Here is a 16,023-nt window from a genome sequence, read left to right as displayed (position 1 = left end):
CTTCCGTGGAAAGACTGAATGAAATCATGCATGAATGGCAATGTGCTTCGAATGAACAGTTTAGTTTTTGGTTAGAAATGAGCTGGGCAAACGAGTTAAGTCCCATGGTAAAATGCAAAAAAATGCAATGATTAAGTGTGTTAGATATTATGAAGAGTTTATTTGGTCGCCTTCTTTCTTGGTCGAAAGTGGACCCGACTGAAGCCATAGTTCAATTGATAGTCCATTTGTTTCAGCACCTCGGCTGAGTGGGCATCGATGGACACGGCCAGTTTCATGGTGGGTCCGCTTTGTACACGCTGAAGCACTCGCCACTCGTGCACGGCCAGACCCTCGTTTTGGGCATCGATTAGGCGTAACGTGTACTTGACTGGCGTGCTATACAATGCCGGAAAGAGGCCAACGAATACAGTGTTGCATGGCACCTCAGATTCCGGCAGCACTTTCAAGGAGGCGCCCGCCCAGGGTCGTAGCCTGGTGTCCATGGCCATCAGCCAGTTTGCACTGGCCGCATCGTTGCCGTGCACAGAGAGCCAGCCGTTCCGGAAAATGCAACCCGCAAAACTGGGCTTCACACAGCCCTCGCCCTGGCGTTGCACGAGATCACAAATACTTTTCTTCACGGCCTCCAGCTGTTCAGTTGTCCACAATTCACTGGGATAGTCACCGGGTAGTATGGCCACGTTAAGATTTGGTATGTCGACGTCTTCCTCTTTCTCCGTTTGTCCGCTGCCGCCATAGGCAGGTGGCATATAGCGTCGTACGCGATTTACAGGTGCACCGAGTCTAGCCCTCACAGATGCTCGACGAGATTGGTTTGCAAATGGCACAGTTAGTTGACTAAGATGACTTCGCGACGGCTCAGCCCAGCCACTGCCGAATTGGCCGTAGTCTGAGAAGCTATTGTCAGCATGATGGTAGCCAGGCTCCCCACTTAACAGTCGTTGCCTCGGACTTATTCCGCCGACTTGTTGCGTTTGGACCGTGGACTGATAATTTGGTGCAGGTTCCGGCCAGCCAGTGCTGCATTCTCCGTCGTCGCAGAAACTGTTGTCAGCTTGATAGTAGCCTGGCTGCGGACTTGTTCTGATGGCCTGTTCGGTTTCGATCGCCGACTGATAATTATGTGCAGGTTCTGTCCAGTCAGTTCCGCATTGCCCGTAGCCTGAGAAGCTGTTGTCGAATTGAGCAGGTTCCATGGCTAACATTTCATGCGGTGGGTTAATTCCCTTGAAATTGTGTCTTTGTGGTCGGGTCTGCTGTGTCTGCCACATGGCCTGGCTCATTGGCTGCGTCGCCCGCTCCTTGGCCTCTTCCGGGTCCATGCCCTTCTTGACCAGATAATAGAATCGCTTGCGGGCTGCGCCGCTTAAGCGAATTCCGTGCGTGTTGTTTATTTGGTTTATTCGATTGTATGTTGGTTCGTTAATTTGTTGTTGTTTTCTTGAGTTCATTTTGATTCCCACGAGTGTGGGGGTCGGGCAGGTCGACCGTGACATAGCCCCCAGTATCACGACAAGGCGTTTAATTACAACCGGAGGTCGCCAGATATCCGGAGGTCACCGTTCGAAGACAGCATTCACGCAGCTGCCATACAGCCCATTGGCACGGTTACGACTAACACCAGGGCTTTGCGGGTTTTATCGAGTTGTCCTCTCTAGATCCGCCATATTTAGTCGAAAGCAGTAGCACCTCGGGCAGGATGTGGCAATGGAGCCACGTATGGTCGGTCTTAGGCAATGGAGTAGAGCACCCCAGCCTCTGCCTGCGACTGTGCAACACAGTCAGCAGCACTTCGCTACCATATACACGTGAGTGGTTGAGTTTTTCATAATTTGCATTTATTTCAGTTCATCGTATCTTGACATATACATATATGCTTAGTTGCCTGACTTCAGTATAGTCCCTATAGCTTATATCGTAGTTCTTTTAAATAGCACACATGCGCACTTTATTATTATGTATGTATATATGTATAAAATTTAAGATTTGCATCAATTGGAAATGATAAATGTGCCTAACTAAATAACTAACTAAATTAGACGACGAAAACAATATGTTTGTATATATAGTTGAAATATAATTTGTTACTTTTTAACATTAATAAAATGGATCAATAGATCATCACGCGATATCATTTACAATGCACCAAACTTTCTCGAATACTTTGAATTAGTTATCAACATGTTAATTACATAAATAATCAAAAGGGAAAAACAATTTATGGATCTTGATTGGGTTCGATTTTGATTTTACGCCGTACAACTATTTTGTAAAATAATTCCTAAGGTCGAGACTTAACGCACATATATCATATATATTTATAATTAATTAGTTAGCTTTGTGAAGATGCGTCTCCGTGTTTTGTGTTTCTGGGCGCTTATTTGTTGTAGTTTATCAAAAGGAAATACAATATGTTTCAGTTCCAACGATATTTGCGGCTTTCTCCTTATAGATATATATTCTTTGTATAATTTAAATATAGTTGCTATTTCCTGTCTCTTACTGATATATTTCAAATATGTGTTCACAGCGTAGGTAGATTATCGGGGACATATTCTAGGAAATTGGCCGGGAATTGGCCCTGCCGTCCATTCACCTCCCCATACAGCCAATCCTCGTTAATACGATAAAGAATGTTTACTATTTCGTTTTCCTGTAAGATATAAAAAGTGAACATTAGTTCCGTTTAGAGCTGAACTCGATTTCATTTTAAGCCACAATCCAGTTTGCCCTAACTTACCCTTAAGGGAAGATCTCCCTCAACTTCCCCGGGAAAATTGTACAGACAACGCGCAGTGGACAACTGCTGCTGTTGCTGTTGCCGTTCCTGGGACTGGGACTGTGTATGAGTTGCACCTGCTGCTGCACTGCCGCCCAATGGCACCTTAACTTCGACATAATTCACAGGAAACAGGCCCTCACAGCCCGTACGTGAGCGCCCGCGAAACCATTCCGCAGTGGGCTGCTCCAGCAGATAGATCTTCTCATTTTCCTGCAAGCAAACACCGATATAAAGACTCAAATAAAACTCAAGTACACGCAAATAGTTACTCTGAAACTAAGATCGCCCTCCTCGACGCCATCGAAATCATAGAGCGCAATCGCATATGGCACCTCGATGTCGTCCACGTAGCCAGTACTACCATTGGTCAGGGCCAGGGCATCCACTTTGCCCGATATGACATCCAGCAGCGAAATGTTGGCAGACGCAGAAGAGGCAGCGGCCGCCGGCAGAGTCGGTGGGGCGCACTTTGGCATGGGTGGCGACGGCGGTGTGCTGTAGCCACCATAGGCATGTGCTGGCGGCTGGCCAATGAATGGCGGCGGCTTGGGTGCCTTAGGCTTCTGCGATATCTTCGGCTTAATGATGGTGGGCATGGTCAGCGACTGTGTGGGCGGAAGCAGACTCTTGCCGTTGCACAGTGGATTGTCTGAGGAGCGCGCCGAAAGCTGTGGATGCATTTGACGCACTGGCGCTGCACCAAAACTATCGACGCCCCCGCTATAGATGCTGCTGTCCACCGCCTCCCAGGGATCCACCAGGGGACTTTGTGTGGCGGGCCGCGACCGCAAGTGATAGTCATCCTCGAAACCGCTCTCCGGCTGCGAGACACTGCCATTGTTGGGTGAACTGAAATTGCTGTCCGAGCTGAAGCTGTCGACGCTGACGCAATCGCTGTTTGACTTCTGCGTAAAAGTGGGCGATGAAGGCGGCGAATCGAAGCTGATTAGCTGCGCCTCAGCCGTCTCCCGATGGCTGCTACTCGAGCTCTTTATCGTGTTGCTGCTGGTTGTTGTGCTCGCCGTATTCCAGGCTGCATTCCAATCGTATGTGTTTGAGTTATTCGTGAACTGGCTGGACGCACTAGCCCCAGCCGATGAGGTCGTCGTAGAGGACACGGCATGACCGCTGCTCAGGCCGTAGACGCGACTTTGCGCTGCGGCCTTGGAAGCAGCAGACGTTGCCGTGGCCGACGACTTCTTGCGATGGAAAATGTTGCTTATAATGCTATGGCTATGGCTATGGCTGCTGCTACCGCCACCTCCACCACCCCCAATGCTCCCTGAGCTCAAGCTAGCCAGTTTACGGCCATTTATCTGAACTTTGGGCGGTGGCGGTCGTGGCGGTGGCATTTTCTTGAAAGTGTTGCCATTGTTAGCCGAGGCGGAAGCGCCATCGAATGGGGAATCGTTCCAATTGGTTGTCGGTGTATATCGTGCCTGAGGAAACTTGCGCGTTATGCTCGACCCGCTGCCCTCCACATCAAAGTAGTTGTTGTTGCTGCCTGCCGGCTTCTTGTGAAAACTATTTGGCTGCACTTGACCCTTCGGTGGCGGCGGCAGCTTAATGCTCAGCTTCTGTAGCCCACCATTGGAGGCCTGCTGCTGCTGCAGATGCTGTTGCTGCAGTTGCTGGCGCAGCTGCTCCAGACTCGCATTCGCGCCGGCTGCTGCATTCTGACCGCGTGACATTGGCGGTGCGGGAGCTGGTCTCGACGGTATGGTCATGCTGCCTAAAAATGCACAGATAGATAAAGAAAGAGAGAGAGAATGAGAAAGATTATTTGGCAACTGATTCAAGAGTGAAAAGCCAAGTAAATATATATCGCTTATCGTGGCCGATAAGCAAGTTTAGCAAGATGGCTGGGACACCCGATGAGCTAACTCAGATCTTAACTGAAAACCATCAAAAGCTTTTGCTCTTGCCTTTGCCAAGACACGTATAACGTTAGCTTCAGCTGCGTCTCGGCTCACCAATTATAAGCAGGTGTATGTGTGCGTGTGGGTGTGTGCGTATGCTTGGATATATACCCATGGAGAATCGCTTGTATGAAATTGCTTGATGAAATTTTCAAATGTCAATTTACTATTTATTTAATACATCAAAATGTTACGTTAACCAAATGGAAATACTCAAGCAAATCGAATTTGTGATCCGTTGTAAACTTTTGTAAAGTTCACTGTATTTACAGTGAATACTTTACAGGTAATATAATAGATGCACTTGAATTATATATACAAAATATATTTGATTTGTTTATGCAGTTATTACTATAAATATGATTCAAACTGAACTAAACACACAATTAAATTCACATAAAAATGATCATGTGCCATACGATCTATCAAAATTAAGAGCACACAAAGGAAAAACAATCATTGAGAAATTTCAACAAAAACAAATCCATCAATCGACAGCTGAGAGCCCTAAAAAAGGCATAAAACAAAAAGATACATAGAAAGAAACAGAAAGAGCAAAAAATTTTGCGTGAGATTTACGTCATTCAATTGCGAATTGAAGCGAAGATTCCGATTGCCTCGCAGACGCCCATTATAGAATTTCCGTTGAATCGCAAAAACAATGGAAAAGTGCAGAGAGCCAAAAACAACAAAATATAGATATAAAACATTAAAAAAAAACAACACAAAAGTGGGTGGCATCCACTTGGAATGTAATGCCTCGCATTTCTCCACGGGTTCGCAATGCTCGGAGCGTATTTCGGTGACCGGCACATGCCGGAACGGCTCGTCCATATTAAGTATAAAATATTTAAATACATGTACTAAAAATTAACAATAACAATACAGTAATTCATAATTGAGCACGCGACGATAAGAGCCACTCACACAAGCAGCGTTTATCAAAATATATTCATATGTACTTATATACATATACATACATATATACATACATATATATTTCTTATCAGAATTTTTTGCGCAGCCAAATACATTTTTTGTACTTAATTCATGAGAAAGCACACTCAAATATATGTGTGTTTTAAAGGTAGATAGTTGGCATCTATTTCATTCCATTGATTATTGCCCTCCAGCTGGGAGCAGCTGCGTCATCATTAGCAGCGAATTCCCCAACGAATTATTGACAAACAATCATCGTGTCCGCCCTGTCTCGGCTGTAGCAATACGTAATTCCCTCCAGATTGTACATACGTATAGCTATAAACCTATGTATGTATTGGGGCCTTCGTTCCCCTGTGTGTGTGTTGCTGCTCGACATTTGTCGCAGAATGTGCCCCGTGTGCCACATATTGCTATTCACGTACTTTTGTCTCGTGCCACTTTGCATTTGTGAACCTGCCTCCAAGTGAATACTTGACATATGTTGCGGCCTGTTCCTGAATGCAAACAATGCCATGCATAGGGAATAGAGCAGGCAGGCCAGAGGAATTCAAATGCCTTTCCAAGTGGCAATATGGCCACATCAATTCAAGCATTTCTCTTACAGGCATTTGTAGAGGGATAAAGATGAGACAGGTTGATGCCAGATAGGTCTTAGCCTGTTTACCCCTATACTAATACTATATAGTGTTGCTGTTGCAGCTGTAACTGTCGCAACGTCTGAAAGCTTCGCATTAAACAAAGATAACTTTTTTTGTTTTTATTGCTTGTTTATCATGTTCAAAGAACAAAAGCTCCAAGTTAAATGCCCAAATATGTGTCATACTCGCTTTTATGTATTGAAGATACAACGGTATCGCATATAAGATATGTAAATAATATAGATTCATATTTAAATAGTTTTATTATAATGTAGAACCATTGAATTTCAGCAAACTTTCAAATTTGTCAGAGTTGCAAATTTCATGAAAATTAACAAAGGAACGAGAAAATAAATATATCTCTAAATAAAGCAAATAAACCATGTAAATAGACTGACTTTGAGATACCACGTTAGTTTCTTACCAAGGGATATCCCATACTCAGAGCTTTGACCAGTTCCTCATTGACCTTTTTTTATTGATCATTTCTGTTATTAATATATTCTATAGTTCGATGCCTCTACATTGACAACAATCCACCCATTTACTGCAGCTACTGGGTATATTCACAGAAATAGTCAATATTCTATTCTATTTAGCAGGAACGTGCCACAAATTGCACGAAAACAACGGGGCGCAGTTCGAACTGACACAGCCAATCTAATTAAAATCACCTTTGAAGGGTAGTAAAAATGGGTGTATATGGGGTGGCTGTTGTTCTCGCCCAACAACGTGAACTGCATTCGTTACAGGTGCATGCGGCTTTCGGGTCTGTTTCGCTAATTCAATCAATGTTTTCGTTACGTTAAATATGTTACTTTTAGCCCTCCGTGCTTCCACCCAGCCTATTCGTAATCTTTGTTTGCATTTCAGTTAAATGAAATCGTCGACGTCAATGGCTAAATTTTGTTCCCCCAATAAAGTGCAGACAAAATAGCCGCAATTAAGAATGAGTTTTAGAACTCGACGATTACTCATCTATAATTAAGGTACAATCTGCAAGTAACAAATCATTTTAAAACAATGCCAAGTCCAACTTATTTTTAACAATAAAGCCCAAGTTAGTTGCCCAAAATAAACCGAAAGTCTATAATTAAAATGTACCTTTTTATAATGTTCGCTGCATTAAGAAAACTCTAATTGTGCATGGCGCAGTTTAAACTAAATTGGGTAGTAAATATAAATAAGTGTATATATTTGTATATATAAAATAAACACAAATTGGGCGTATGCCTGGCTAAGTTTCATTTTTATAAGCTATGATGTCATTCTAATAGAAAGGCTAAGACTTACACGCTTCGGAGTCATCAGCGACTTTTATTTCTTTGCCAGACTTTGGTGACATTTTTTTACATATAGATATGTACCAATTCAATATATTGAAAGCTTTTGCCAATTTATGGTTATTAAATTTGAATTGAAATTAAATTAGTTAGCTTGAATAACTAGGCTTTGTGCAGTAGCTACAAAATCGTTATAGTGAGCGATTGTCAAGCGAAGGACAACGAATCTAGAATGTCCCAGTTTCGGGTGACTACATAAATGAGCATTATCTATATGAATATATATGTACATATATACAGATGTATACGTATGTGTAGGTATATACATACGTTTGGCCGAGTACCTATGTCAAGTGCTGTAAAGCTTAATGCATTTCTAAGGTCACGAATGGGCGTGTTATGTACAATGCTATCACACATAAACATATACATACATATATATATATATATATATATATATATATATATATATATATATATATATATATATATATATATATATATATATATATATATATATATACATACATACATACGTGTACATATATACCCATTGTAGGAGGGTTAACACTCTGCTTGTTTTTTCACGATTGTTGCACATTAAATTGCTGCCGGCTACAACCGGTTCAGACAGAGCGTCTCTGCCTGAAATGTTTTTATTTTTATTTTGTTGTGGATAGTTCTGCATGATAGCTTTTACTTTTGGGATAGCAAATAACAACAATAAACAAGTGAAATTGCATAGAAATGACAGCCAGACGTCAAAAGGCATAACAATTAAATGTGCCTTGTCTACATACGTTTAATTTGGCAAGTCATCCGAGTTAACCCTCTAAACGAAACAAACTTTTTTCATAACTTGAAAATATGTTTCATTATAAATAACCTTTGAGTCTATTGTGCGACTATATTAAGATTGAAATAAAAAAAGCCAAGGCAATATCCATAAAATAACTATTTATGTAGTTTGCCCTTAAACTTAAGTCATTTGCAATTTAATAAATCTACAATATATTTATATAGCAGATTCGACTGTATATGCAAGCATAAAATTGGCTTTTAAGAGTCACATTAAGTATATTCACATTTGAACTAAGCTTTTGAGATAGACGCCTCAAGATTTACTGCGAGAGCGAATGATTCACTCATCTGAGTGTGCGTGGGCGAAGACGTTGTCCAGAGAATGATGCTTGGACATACACATACATATACCTACACACATGTGTATTAATTTCTATGTGCATGTATGCATGTATGTATGTATGTATTGCAGCGTGTGTCCGATACAACTTTTACTCGAACTACACATGAGAGCTTGACAACGCGCTTTCAATATGAAACGTAGAATTCATTTGAACAAAAGAAAGTACATTTCTAGCTAGATATGAGATTTTACCCACACACATACTTATACATACATATATGCTCGGTGAGTGTGAGTCGTAAATAGCGATAGCAAAGCGAGTGCGATTCAACATGCTTACACGATAGAGTTCAGCAACATTATCACAAATTAAACTCTTGAGAAAATAAGAAATGATTGTAAAAGTGATTTACTTTTAGCAGCAAGTGAAAGAGAGATCAATTTTTTGTGCTCTACTTGAATTGTTGTTTTTGTTATTGTTTTGCTTTGTTTGGTATTTTTTTTTCTTATTTGTTTTTTAGCATTTGGCAGTTGGCTGCAATTGTTGTTTGTATACAACAATTTGGTCAATTGGCAAAGGCGAAAAAAATACAACCACAAAAAAATAGGAAAGCAATAAAAATATACGAAATGATTACGACCTTGAGCTCTTATTTTCATTTGTTGTGCAGCAACAAAAATGATTTACAAAATATAAATAAAAAGCAATTAAAGTTAGGCAATTGAATTTAGTATTTAGTTTAGTAAAAGTCTGCCTAAAGACTATGTAAATGCCAGCATAAATCAGGAAGTAATTTTGTTTCAGAGGTAAAGAGAAAAAACTAGTTTTAAAAAAATTGATTTCTCTCTACAACTTCGTTAATCAATTCGCTTTATAAAATATAAAACAGGTTCTTAACTACTGCCTGTGTTGGCCCACTCTAATTCACAAAAAATTAAGTCCAAATATACGTTAATTAAATACAATTCAAAAGTCCATCGAACGCGCCAAAGCACGCAAATTGGGTATATTGCCATAAATAAACAATTTAATAAAACTGAATAATAAAATAGAATTTGACAAATTATTTAGGTTCGTGGAACGGAACGCGCCTCGCGACAGGGCAAGAAACGCACGTCTTTTGTCCATTTAAGTAAATTGCAAACTGAGAACTTTGACTCGTGTCGGTAGCCAAGCTTTCCGTAGCTGGGTCGGACAGGGTAGACGCTTTGTTTGTGTTTGAGGTTAAGGTCTCTTAATTATTATAATGAGACGCTTTTCCAGTTGAGCCGGAGATGCATTGATTATTCTCTGGCGTTTTTTCCTTTGATGAGAGATAAAACCATCTTTGTAACTGCATAACTGAGCTCTCAGCACTTGGGTCGGACAGTGTACATGCTTTGTATATTTAAGGTTAAGGTCTGATAATTGTGTTAATGAGAAACTCGTACCAGAGGCAAAAGCAAAACTGATTTAGATCATAATTGCTGTGCCTGATTCCCACAGCTAAATCAATATTTAGGGTTCGAGTCATATATATCCACACATATCCAAATTAACTCGTATTTACACAACTTGAAATGCGCCTGAAAACAAATTTACGCAAATTTTGTAGTTTGCGCAAATGCTTCAATATTTGTATGGCACACACAAACACACACAGAAATTCAAAAACGTGCACAAATGTCAGTATACCGAATATTCATTTCAAATCTCTATCTGAGCTCTGTTGTATATTGTTGTTGAAGGAAGTTTAACACGAACCTAAAACACATACCAATACAATACCATATATAAGATCTTGGTGCGAAGGCGTGCAAAGCAAATAAAATAATCGATGTGACTTGTTCGTCAGTAAAAGCGAAAGACAAGACACACAAAACATAAAGCATGGAAAGGAACAGGTTTTGTTACGTTTGAATACCCTTTTTTATATAGATTATCAAAATGTTATTAATTTTGTATCGCTTTGTAGAATGAATTTCTCATTTATATGAAAACAGCAAGTTAAAAAAAATATAGGTTTATAAATTGTCTAATTAAATTGCACAACAAAAATAATGAATATGCTGCTATCAACTTAAGCTACACATAGTTTATATGGAGCTTGCGTGAGTGCATTTAAGCTTCGCTGTATTTTATGTCAATATTAATTTCACGTATTTTTTTTATTCTCTCTCTGGGCATTCGTTTGTGAAAATGAAAACTACCTTTATATACATAGTTTAGAATGAAAGAGATAAATGGCAAACAATGTCTGCTCAAACTGCACGTTCAGTTCTCATAAATACACATGTATATGTACGTATGCACGTACATAAGTACATAGAGAGTAAACAGAGAAGCAGAGAGAGAGGGAGACGTAAGCATTCATCATAGAGCTGAATAGTGTGTTCGCAATCATGCGTTGCAAGGCGCATATTGTCGCAAATTAGGTCAAAGTTGAACTGAAAACGCTAAAAAATAAAAATACGCATATGGAATTAAATACATACATGCATGTGCATACCTACATAAAAATATGCACGGCTGACAGATTACTTGCTGTGTGCAAATATGCAGGAATGTTTGCCTGGAAAAATATCCCTTAATTATTTCACAGTGGAAAGGTGTTATCGATGCATTGGAAGTCTACTCTATTGGTACTTATCGTCTGGATCTGCATAGCACATTTTGCTCTCTCCGGTTGATATCGATATAAAAAAAAAAGATTGTGTGAAATTTTTAAACACGAAAACTTTGCACTCTAGTAGCCGCGCTCTGTGCTCGGCATTATTTCCAGAAAATGTTGATATATACAAGCATTTGCCATTTCCTGTTTTGTTTTTACATACAGACGCTATCACTACAATAAGGCAACATAAGATGCATTGCTAAATAATTATACACAAACATTTCCCCTTTATAGACTTATCAACAATGTCAGCGCGAGCTACCAAACGGGCCTCAACTCGAACTCCCAGTCAGAATGGCTGCAAAGCGAAAGGCAACTGACGCTGCTTAAGCAAACTCAGTGAATTGGAAAATGAGCGCAGAAGCCGAATGAACAGATGGACAGAAACATGCAACACCTGCTGCTGCTTCCGAAAGTGACAGAATGAAACTGAAATTTATACTGGCGGTAAAAGAAAGCAGCAGAATGGAAGGCGAAACTCGTATTGAACAGCAACTTGCGCCACACGCGTATCTAAAAAGTTTTATCAGTTATTTTAACAAATCTACAAAACAAACAGACAATACAGAAAATTATGCAATGTACTATTGTTGCAAGTAATATAGATATGTATGAACATTTCGAGACATACAAACATTTACAGCATTTATACAAATAAATGTGCATATAACTCATATTACAAACACATCACATTACAATCAAATAAATAAATATTGAAATAAATTCATTCATTCATTCAACCACAGCGACCTTGATGTCAAGTGAAAAGGGTGCTAAATGAGTGAGAAATTTATTCAAGCAATAATCAGAATAATCGCAATTATTAATTAATTATGCAGACGCTTTCAACGATTTTTTTTACTAACTATCGAACTAATTAACTTGGAACTGAAAAATATGATGATAACGCCTGGGTAACTAACCTTTTGCTGATTTTGGCGTGACGAGTTTTAGGTTTTCTTCGGTTGTTTTTTATTTTTCTGTTGATTGCTGCTGATGCGCTCCAAATGTTACGGGTTAACCAACAGCTACCAAGACCAGGCCCAAGACCAGCGACCAGGCCAGGCTAAAATGACTAATACTCACGCACACATACAAGCACACTCGCACACATGCAATATCGAAATCTTTTTACCGCGCTCGTTCACCAAACTAGCCACGAGATGTGTGTGCTAGTGTGAGAAATGGGATGCGTGTGTGTGTATGTGTGAATGTCACAACACAACAATACTATAACACAAAAAAGAGGCAGCTGCTAAATGCAGTGCTATTGCTTGCAGCTGCAATTCCAAACTGCTTTATTATTCAATTCACTTAAAATACACCGATCGATGAGCACAGTTACAAATTTGTATTTTATATGCACAATTTTTTAAGTATGTTAATTGCAAGTTCCTCGTAGAACAAACTTCGTTTTATATTCAGCAAAATTGCGCCGCGATTTGCTGCTGCTGGTCGTTTTCGCTCGTTTGACAATCCGTCGTCAGAGTTGTTACAATTCTCTCTGAAGATGATGGCTGTGACTATCGTATATATCGATATCTAAGCCGTTTGTTGCCGATCAAATTAATTTTGTGGCTATTTTTGCTGTTAGCCTATACATTTTAAATAAATTATTTTAATCATAATTTTTGAATCTAGCTGTGCGCCGAGATAACAATCTATGTATATTTTTTTTAAACTAAATTAAACAATGCGATAGGCTGGTAACACTGTCACACAGCTGTTTTTCGCTGCAAACAAACAGCAAAAACAAATTCGAAAATCCCTTGAAGTAAACGCAGACAAAACGGTCAGCAAATCATATATTGCCAAAATCATTGGGCTAGGCCTTTTATTGCGTACTTTTAGCATGGCCTGGCGCTCCGTCGGTGCGAACAATGCAGATCTTATTCGTCAGCTACGGGGTAAGCATCCAACAAGTGCGGCCATCCAATTAATTTGATCTTAATGTCTGTACACTTGTACATATGTAATTTGTGTATTTATAAATATATATGAAATAGATTACGGCGTAATTTCAACCGAATCTGTTGCAAATGCAATGTTAGCAACGGATCGCAAACACTACTCTCCCCGCCATCCGTATATGGATGCACCTCAACCTATTGGCGGAGGGGTGACTATCAGCGCCCCTCACATGGTAATATTTCACTATTATATATTTAGATCAAAATCATTTGATGGAAACTCTCCACTATGTGACTTTTCGACTTAGCACGCGTTTGCTTTGGAATATTTGCGGGATCAACTCAAACCCGGCGCTCATGTGCTCGATGTCGGCTCTGGCTCCGGCTATTTAACTGCTTGCTTCTATCGCTATGTGCAGGCGAAGGGCGATAATGCGAACACTCGAATCGTTGGGATTGAGCATCAGTCCAGTTTGGTCGCAATGAGTAAAACCAACCTGAACGCTGATGATCGCAGTATGCTAGAGTCGGGCAAAATGATTATTGTTGAGGGAGATGGACGTAAAGGATATCCTTCACTAGCGCCCTACGATGCTATACATGTGGGCGCAGCAGCACCAGACACACCTACCGAATTAATAAATCAATTGGCAAACGGAGGTCGCCTCATAGTTCCTGTTGGCCCGGAGGGTGGAACGCAATACATGCAGCAGGTGTGTACTCAAATTCGTTTCTAAAAATATACTCTGGATAATTCGTATTACTTAAATATGCAGTACGACAAGGACGCTAATGGAAAGGTGCAAATGACACGTCTGATGGGCGTCATGTATGTACCGTTAACGGATTTACGGTCTTGACTGCATAATCTATGGAAGGCGCTGGTCGTTGTGGTGCTGCTTGGTTACGTACTCTATCGATTATGGATTGATTATTATTAGCTTTACTTTTAACGTAACGGCAAACCCTCAAGTTCGAGTAATTCTTACCATAGTAAACGTAACTAAATTTAATTACCACGATATACATATATTTAATATAAACGCAATAAATTGAACATTTTTCTTAAATTCAAACTTACAAAATTCTATTAAATAAATTCGATCTACAATTGGCAACAGTATCAAATTAAATTTCAATCCCACTCCTAATGCGAATTCTTTGACAGCTGTCAAAATTGTTTTGACATTCATGTCATATAACCTCGACAAATATCTTGATTAAATCATTCATTAATTCACTCTACTCCAACTCGTGCGTTTGCAAGCTCCAAAATGAATCATATTTCAATTATGCTGAAATCGGTGAACGATGACTGGAAGCGCATTCATACTTCAACACTTTCCAGGATGTCGTTGCAAAGTATAGCGAGGGCGTCCATAGGTGAGACATTGACTGGAAGACTGATTCAGGCTGTGGCTCAAAATGTGCGCAAGGATATTAGCCAAATAGTAGCTGAGGCCGCGAAGTACGCTCGTCGTACACGTTCTTCGAAAATTACAATAGATCACTTGCTGTTTGCTCTGGAGGAACACAATATTAGTTTGGATCTTCTACATGTAAATTACGCGAGCCCAGATCCGATTGAGACAGATAAACCCATCTCTAAGCCACCAATTAAAAAATCATCACTTGATCGGGCGTCTCGGAAAGATGCAAAAAGAAGGAAAAGGGAACGCGAAGCGCCGTTCGAACCGTACGACAGTAATGCACCATTAGAAGAGCGCAACCGGTGGCTGAAGCGTGAGCAAGTGCTGCTCATGTCAAACAAAAGATTTCCCTTATCCAAGGAGCAGCAAGAGTTCTTTCTGGTAATCACGGAGGCGTGCATGGGCAACTCCGAGTTGGCACGCCGAGAGGCGCTGCAGAGTCTAAGGACCGATTCGTCACTGCAGCCAATGCTCTACAGATTGAGTCTGTTTATTGGCGAGGCGGTCAAGGTGAATGTGGCACAGAAGAACTTTGCTCTGCTGATATATTTGATGCGCATGGTGCAAAATGTGCTGTTTAATCCACATTTACAGCTACACAACTATGTGAGTTCATTATCCTTCTTGGAGGCGTCCCTTAAACATATCCATTGCAGCTCCACCTTTTAGTACCATCTGTACTCTCCTGTGCTGTGTCTCGGCAAATCTGCGCCTTCCCGACGGTTCAGAATCATTGCGCGGCGCGCGAATATGCTACCAACATTATGGCCGACTTTATTAGGGCTTATGGCTACCCCGGAAATGATATTCTGCCAAGAGTTATTAGGTATGTGATTGTAAATGTTGTAAAGACAAATGTAAAATGTAAGGAAATACTAACCTTTCCTAAATTCAATTTTAAGCGTATATAAGCACGGGCTTAAATCTTCCATATTAATGACGATTTATGGTTCCCTCGTTGGATTAAGCAAAATGGGCAGGTATGCAATACGTGACTGTGTTGTACCAGAAATTCGATCTTTATCGGAAGGAATCCAACCATATTTGATCAAGCTTGACAATGATAATGCGGAATATAAAACTGCGGTATATATACGGCACAGACTTTTGAAAATGACCGCTCCAATTCTTAAGACCATACATGATACATCCGCTGACATTGTTGAGTACACAAAAAGATATGGGCTTTTGGGATACTCATTGTATGATGCCGTTAAATTGGACCGCTTTGTGGATAATCTCATTGAAGAGATCGAAGAAGAAAATATAGCACAAATAAATGCAGAAACATAATTTTTTTTTCTTTTTTTTTTTTTTT

At 40.2% G+C, this 16,023-nt stretch overlaps 4 protein-coding genes across 6 annotated transcripts; 2 read left to right on the top strand and 2 right to left on the bottom strand.

Annotated features, from left to right (window-relative positions):
• Positions 1-131: 131 nt before the first annotated feature.
• Positions 132-1,802, bottom strand: LOC149270537 (uncharacterized). The gene has a single exon (XM_089462229.1). The coding sequence runs from the start codon at positions 1,497-1,499 to the stop codon at positions 159-161; it is 1,341 nt and encodes a 446-aa protein (XP_089318355.1). The 5' UTR covers positions 1,500-1,802; the 3' UTR covers positions 132-158.
• A 17-nt stretch (positions 1,803-1,819) lies between these two features.
• Positions 1,820-12,873, bottom strand: l(3)05822 (SH3 domain-containing lethal (3) 05822). Of its 3 annotated transcripts, none has more exons than XM_089462222.1 (4): positions 12,289-12,873; positions 3,055-4,517; positions 2,744-2,995; positions 1,820-2,656 (listed from the first exon to the last, which is right to left on the bottom strand). In XM_089462222.1, the coding sequence occupies exons 2-4, from the start codon at positions 4,510-4,512 to the stop codon at positions 2,528-2,530; spliced, it is 1,839 nt and encodes a 612-aa protein (XP_089318348.1). In that variant the 5' UTR covers positions 4,513-4,517; positions 12,289-12,873; the 3' UTR covers positions 1,820-2,527. The 3 variants fall into 3 exon arrangements, with proteins under 3 accessions (XP_089318348.1, XP_089318349.1, XP_089318347.1); XM_089462223.1 differs by lacking the exon at positions 12,289-12,873 and adding an exon at positions 10,387-10,446; XM_089462221.1 differs by lacking the exon at positions 12,289-12,873 and adding an exon at positions 4,816-4,953.
• Positions 12,874-12,992: 119 nt separating this feature from the next.
• Positions 12,993-14,351, top strand: Pcmt (Protein-L-isoaspartate (D-aspartate) O-methyltransferase). Its single transcript, XM_089462239.1, has 4 exons — positions 12,993-13,272; positions 13,372-13,508; positions 13,584-13,988; positions 14,052-14,351. Exons 1-4 carry the CDS (start codon positions 13,218-13,220, stop codon positions 14,133-14,135), a joined length of 681 nt encoding a protein of 226 aa, XP_089318365.1. The 5' UTR covers positions 12,993-13,217; the 3' UTR covers positions 14,136-14,351.
• Positions 14,352-14,502: 151 nt separating this feature from the next.
• On the top strand, positions 14,503-16,014 carry mia (meiosis I arrest). Its single transcript, XM_089462230.1, has 3 exons — positions 14,503-15,311; positions 15,362-15,531; positions 15,608-16,014. The coding sequence occupies exons 1-3, from the start codon at positions 14,550-14,552 to the stop codon at positions 15,996-15,998; spliced, it is 1,323 nt and encodes a 440-aa protein (XP_089318356.1). The 5' UTR covers positions 14,503-14,549; the 3' UTR covers positions 15,999-16,014.
• The last annotated feature ends 9 nt before the right edge of the window (positions 16,015-16,023 follow it).

Source organism: Drosophila arizonae, chromosome 2 (assembly GCF_054131065.1).
Source record: "Drosophila arizonae isolate 15081-1271.41 chromosome 2, UAZ_ARI_1.0, whole genome shotgun sequence".
NCBI lineage: Eukaryota > Metazoa > Arthropoda > Insecta > Diptera > Drosophilidae > Drosophila > Drosophila arizonae.
This window is presented reverse-complemented; position numbering and strand designations above follow the sequence as displayed.

Bases quoted from the DNA above. Each gene is read 5' to 3' on its own strand.
- LOC149270537 (XM_089462229.1), bottom strand. From the start codon at position 1,499: ATGTCACGGTCGACCTGCCCGACCCCCACACTCGTGGGAATCAAAATG.
- Pcmt (XM_089462239.1), top strand. From the start codon at position 13,218: ATGGCCTGGCGCTCCGTCGGTGCGAACAATGCAGATCTTATTCGTCAG. The intron at 13,273-13,371 runs GTAAGCATCCAA...TATATGAAATAG, and splicing joins TCTTATTCGTCAGCTACGGG to ATTACGGCGTAATTTCAACC. The intron at 13,509-13,583 runs GTAATATTTCAC...TTTTCGACTTAG, and splicing joins CTATCAGCGCCCCTCACATG to CACGCGTTTGCTTTGGAATA.
- mia (XM_089462230.1), top strand. From the start codon at position 14,550: ATGAATCATATTTCAATTATGCTGAAATCGGTGAACGATGACTGGAAG. The intron at 15,312-15,361 runs GTGAGTTCATTA...TATCCATTGCAG, and splicing joins ATTTACAGCTACACAACTAT to CTCCACCTTTTAGTACCATC. The intron at 15,532-15,607 runs GTATGTGATTGT...TTCAATTTTAAG, and splicing joins ATTCTGCCAAGAGTTATTAG to CGTATATAAGCACGGGCTTA.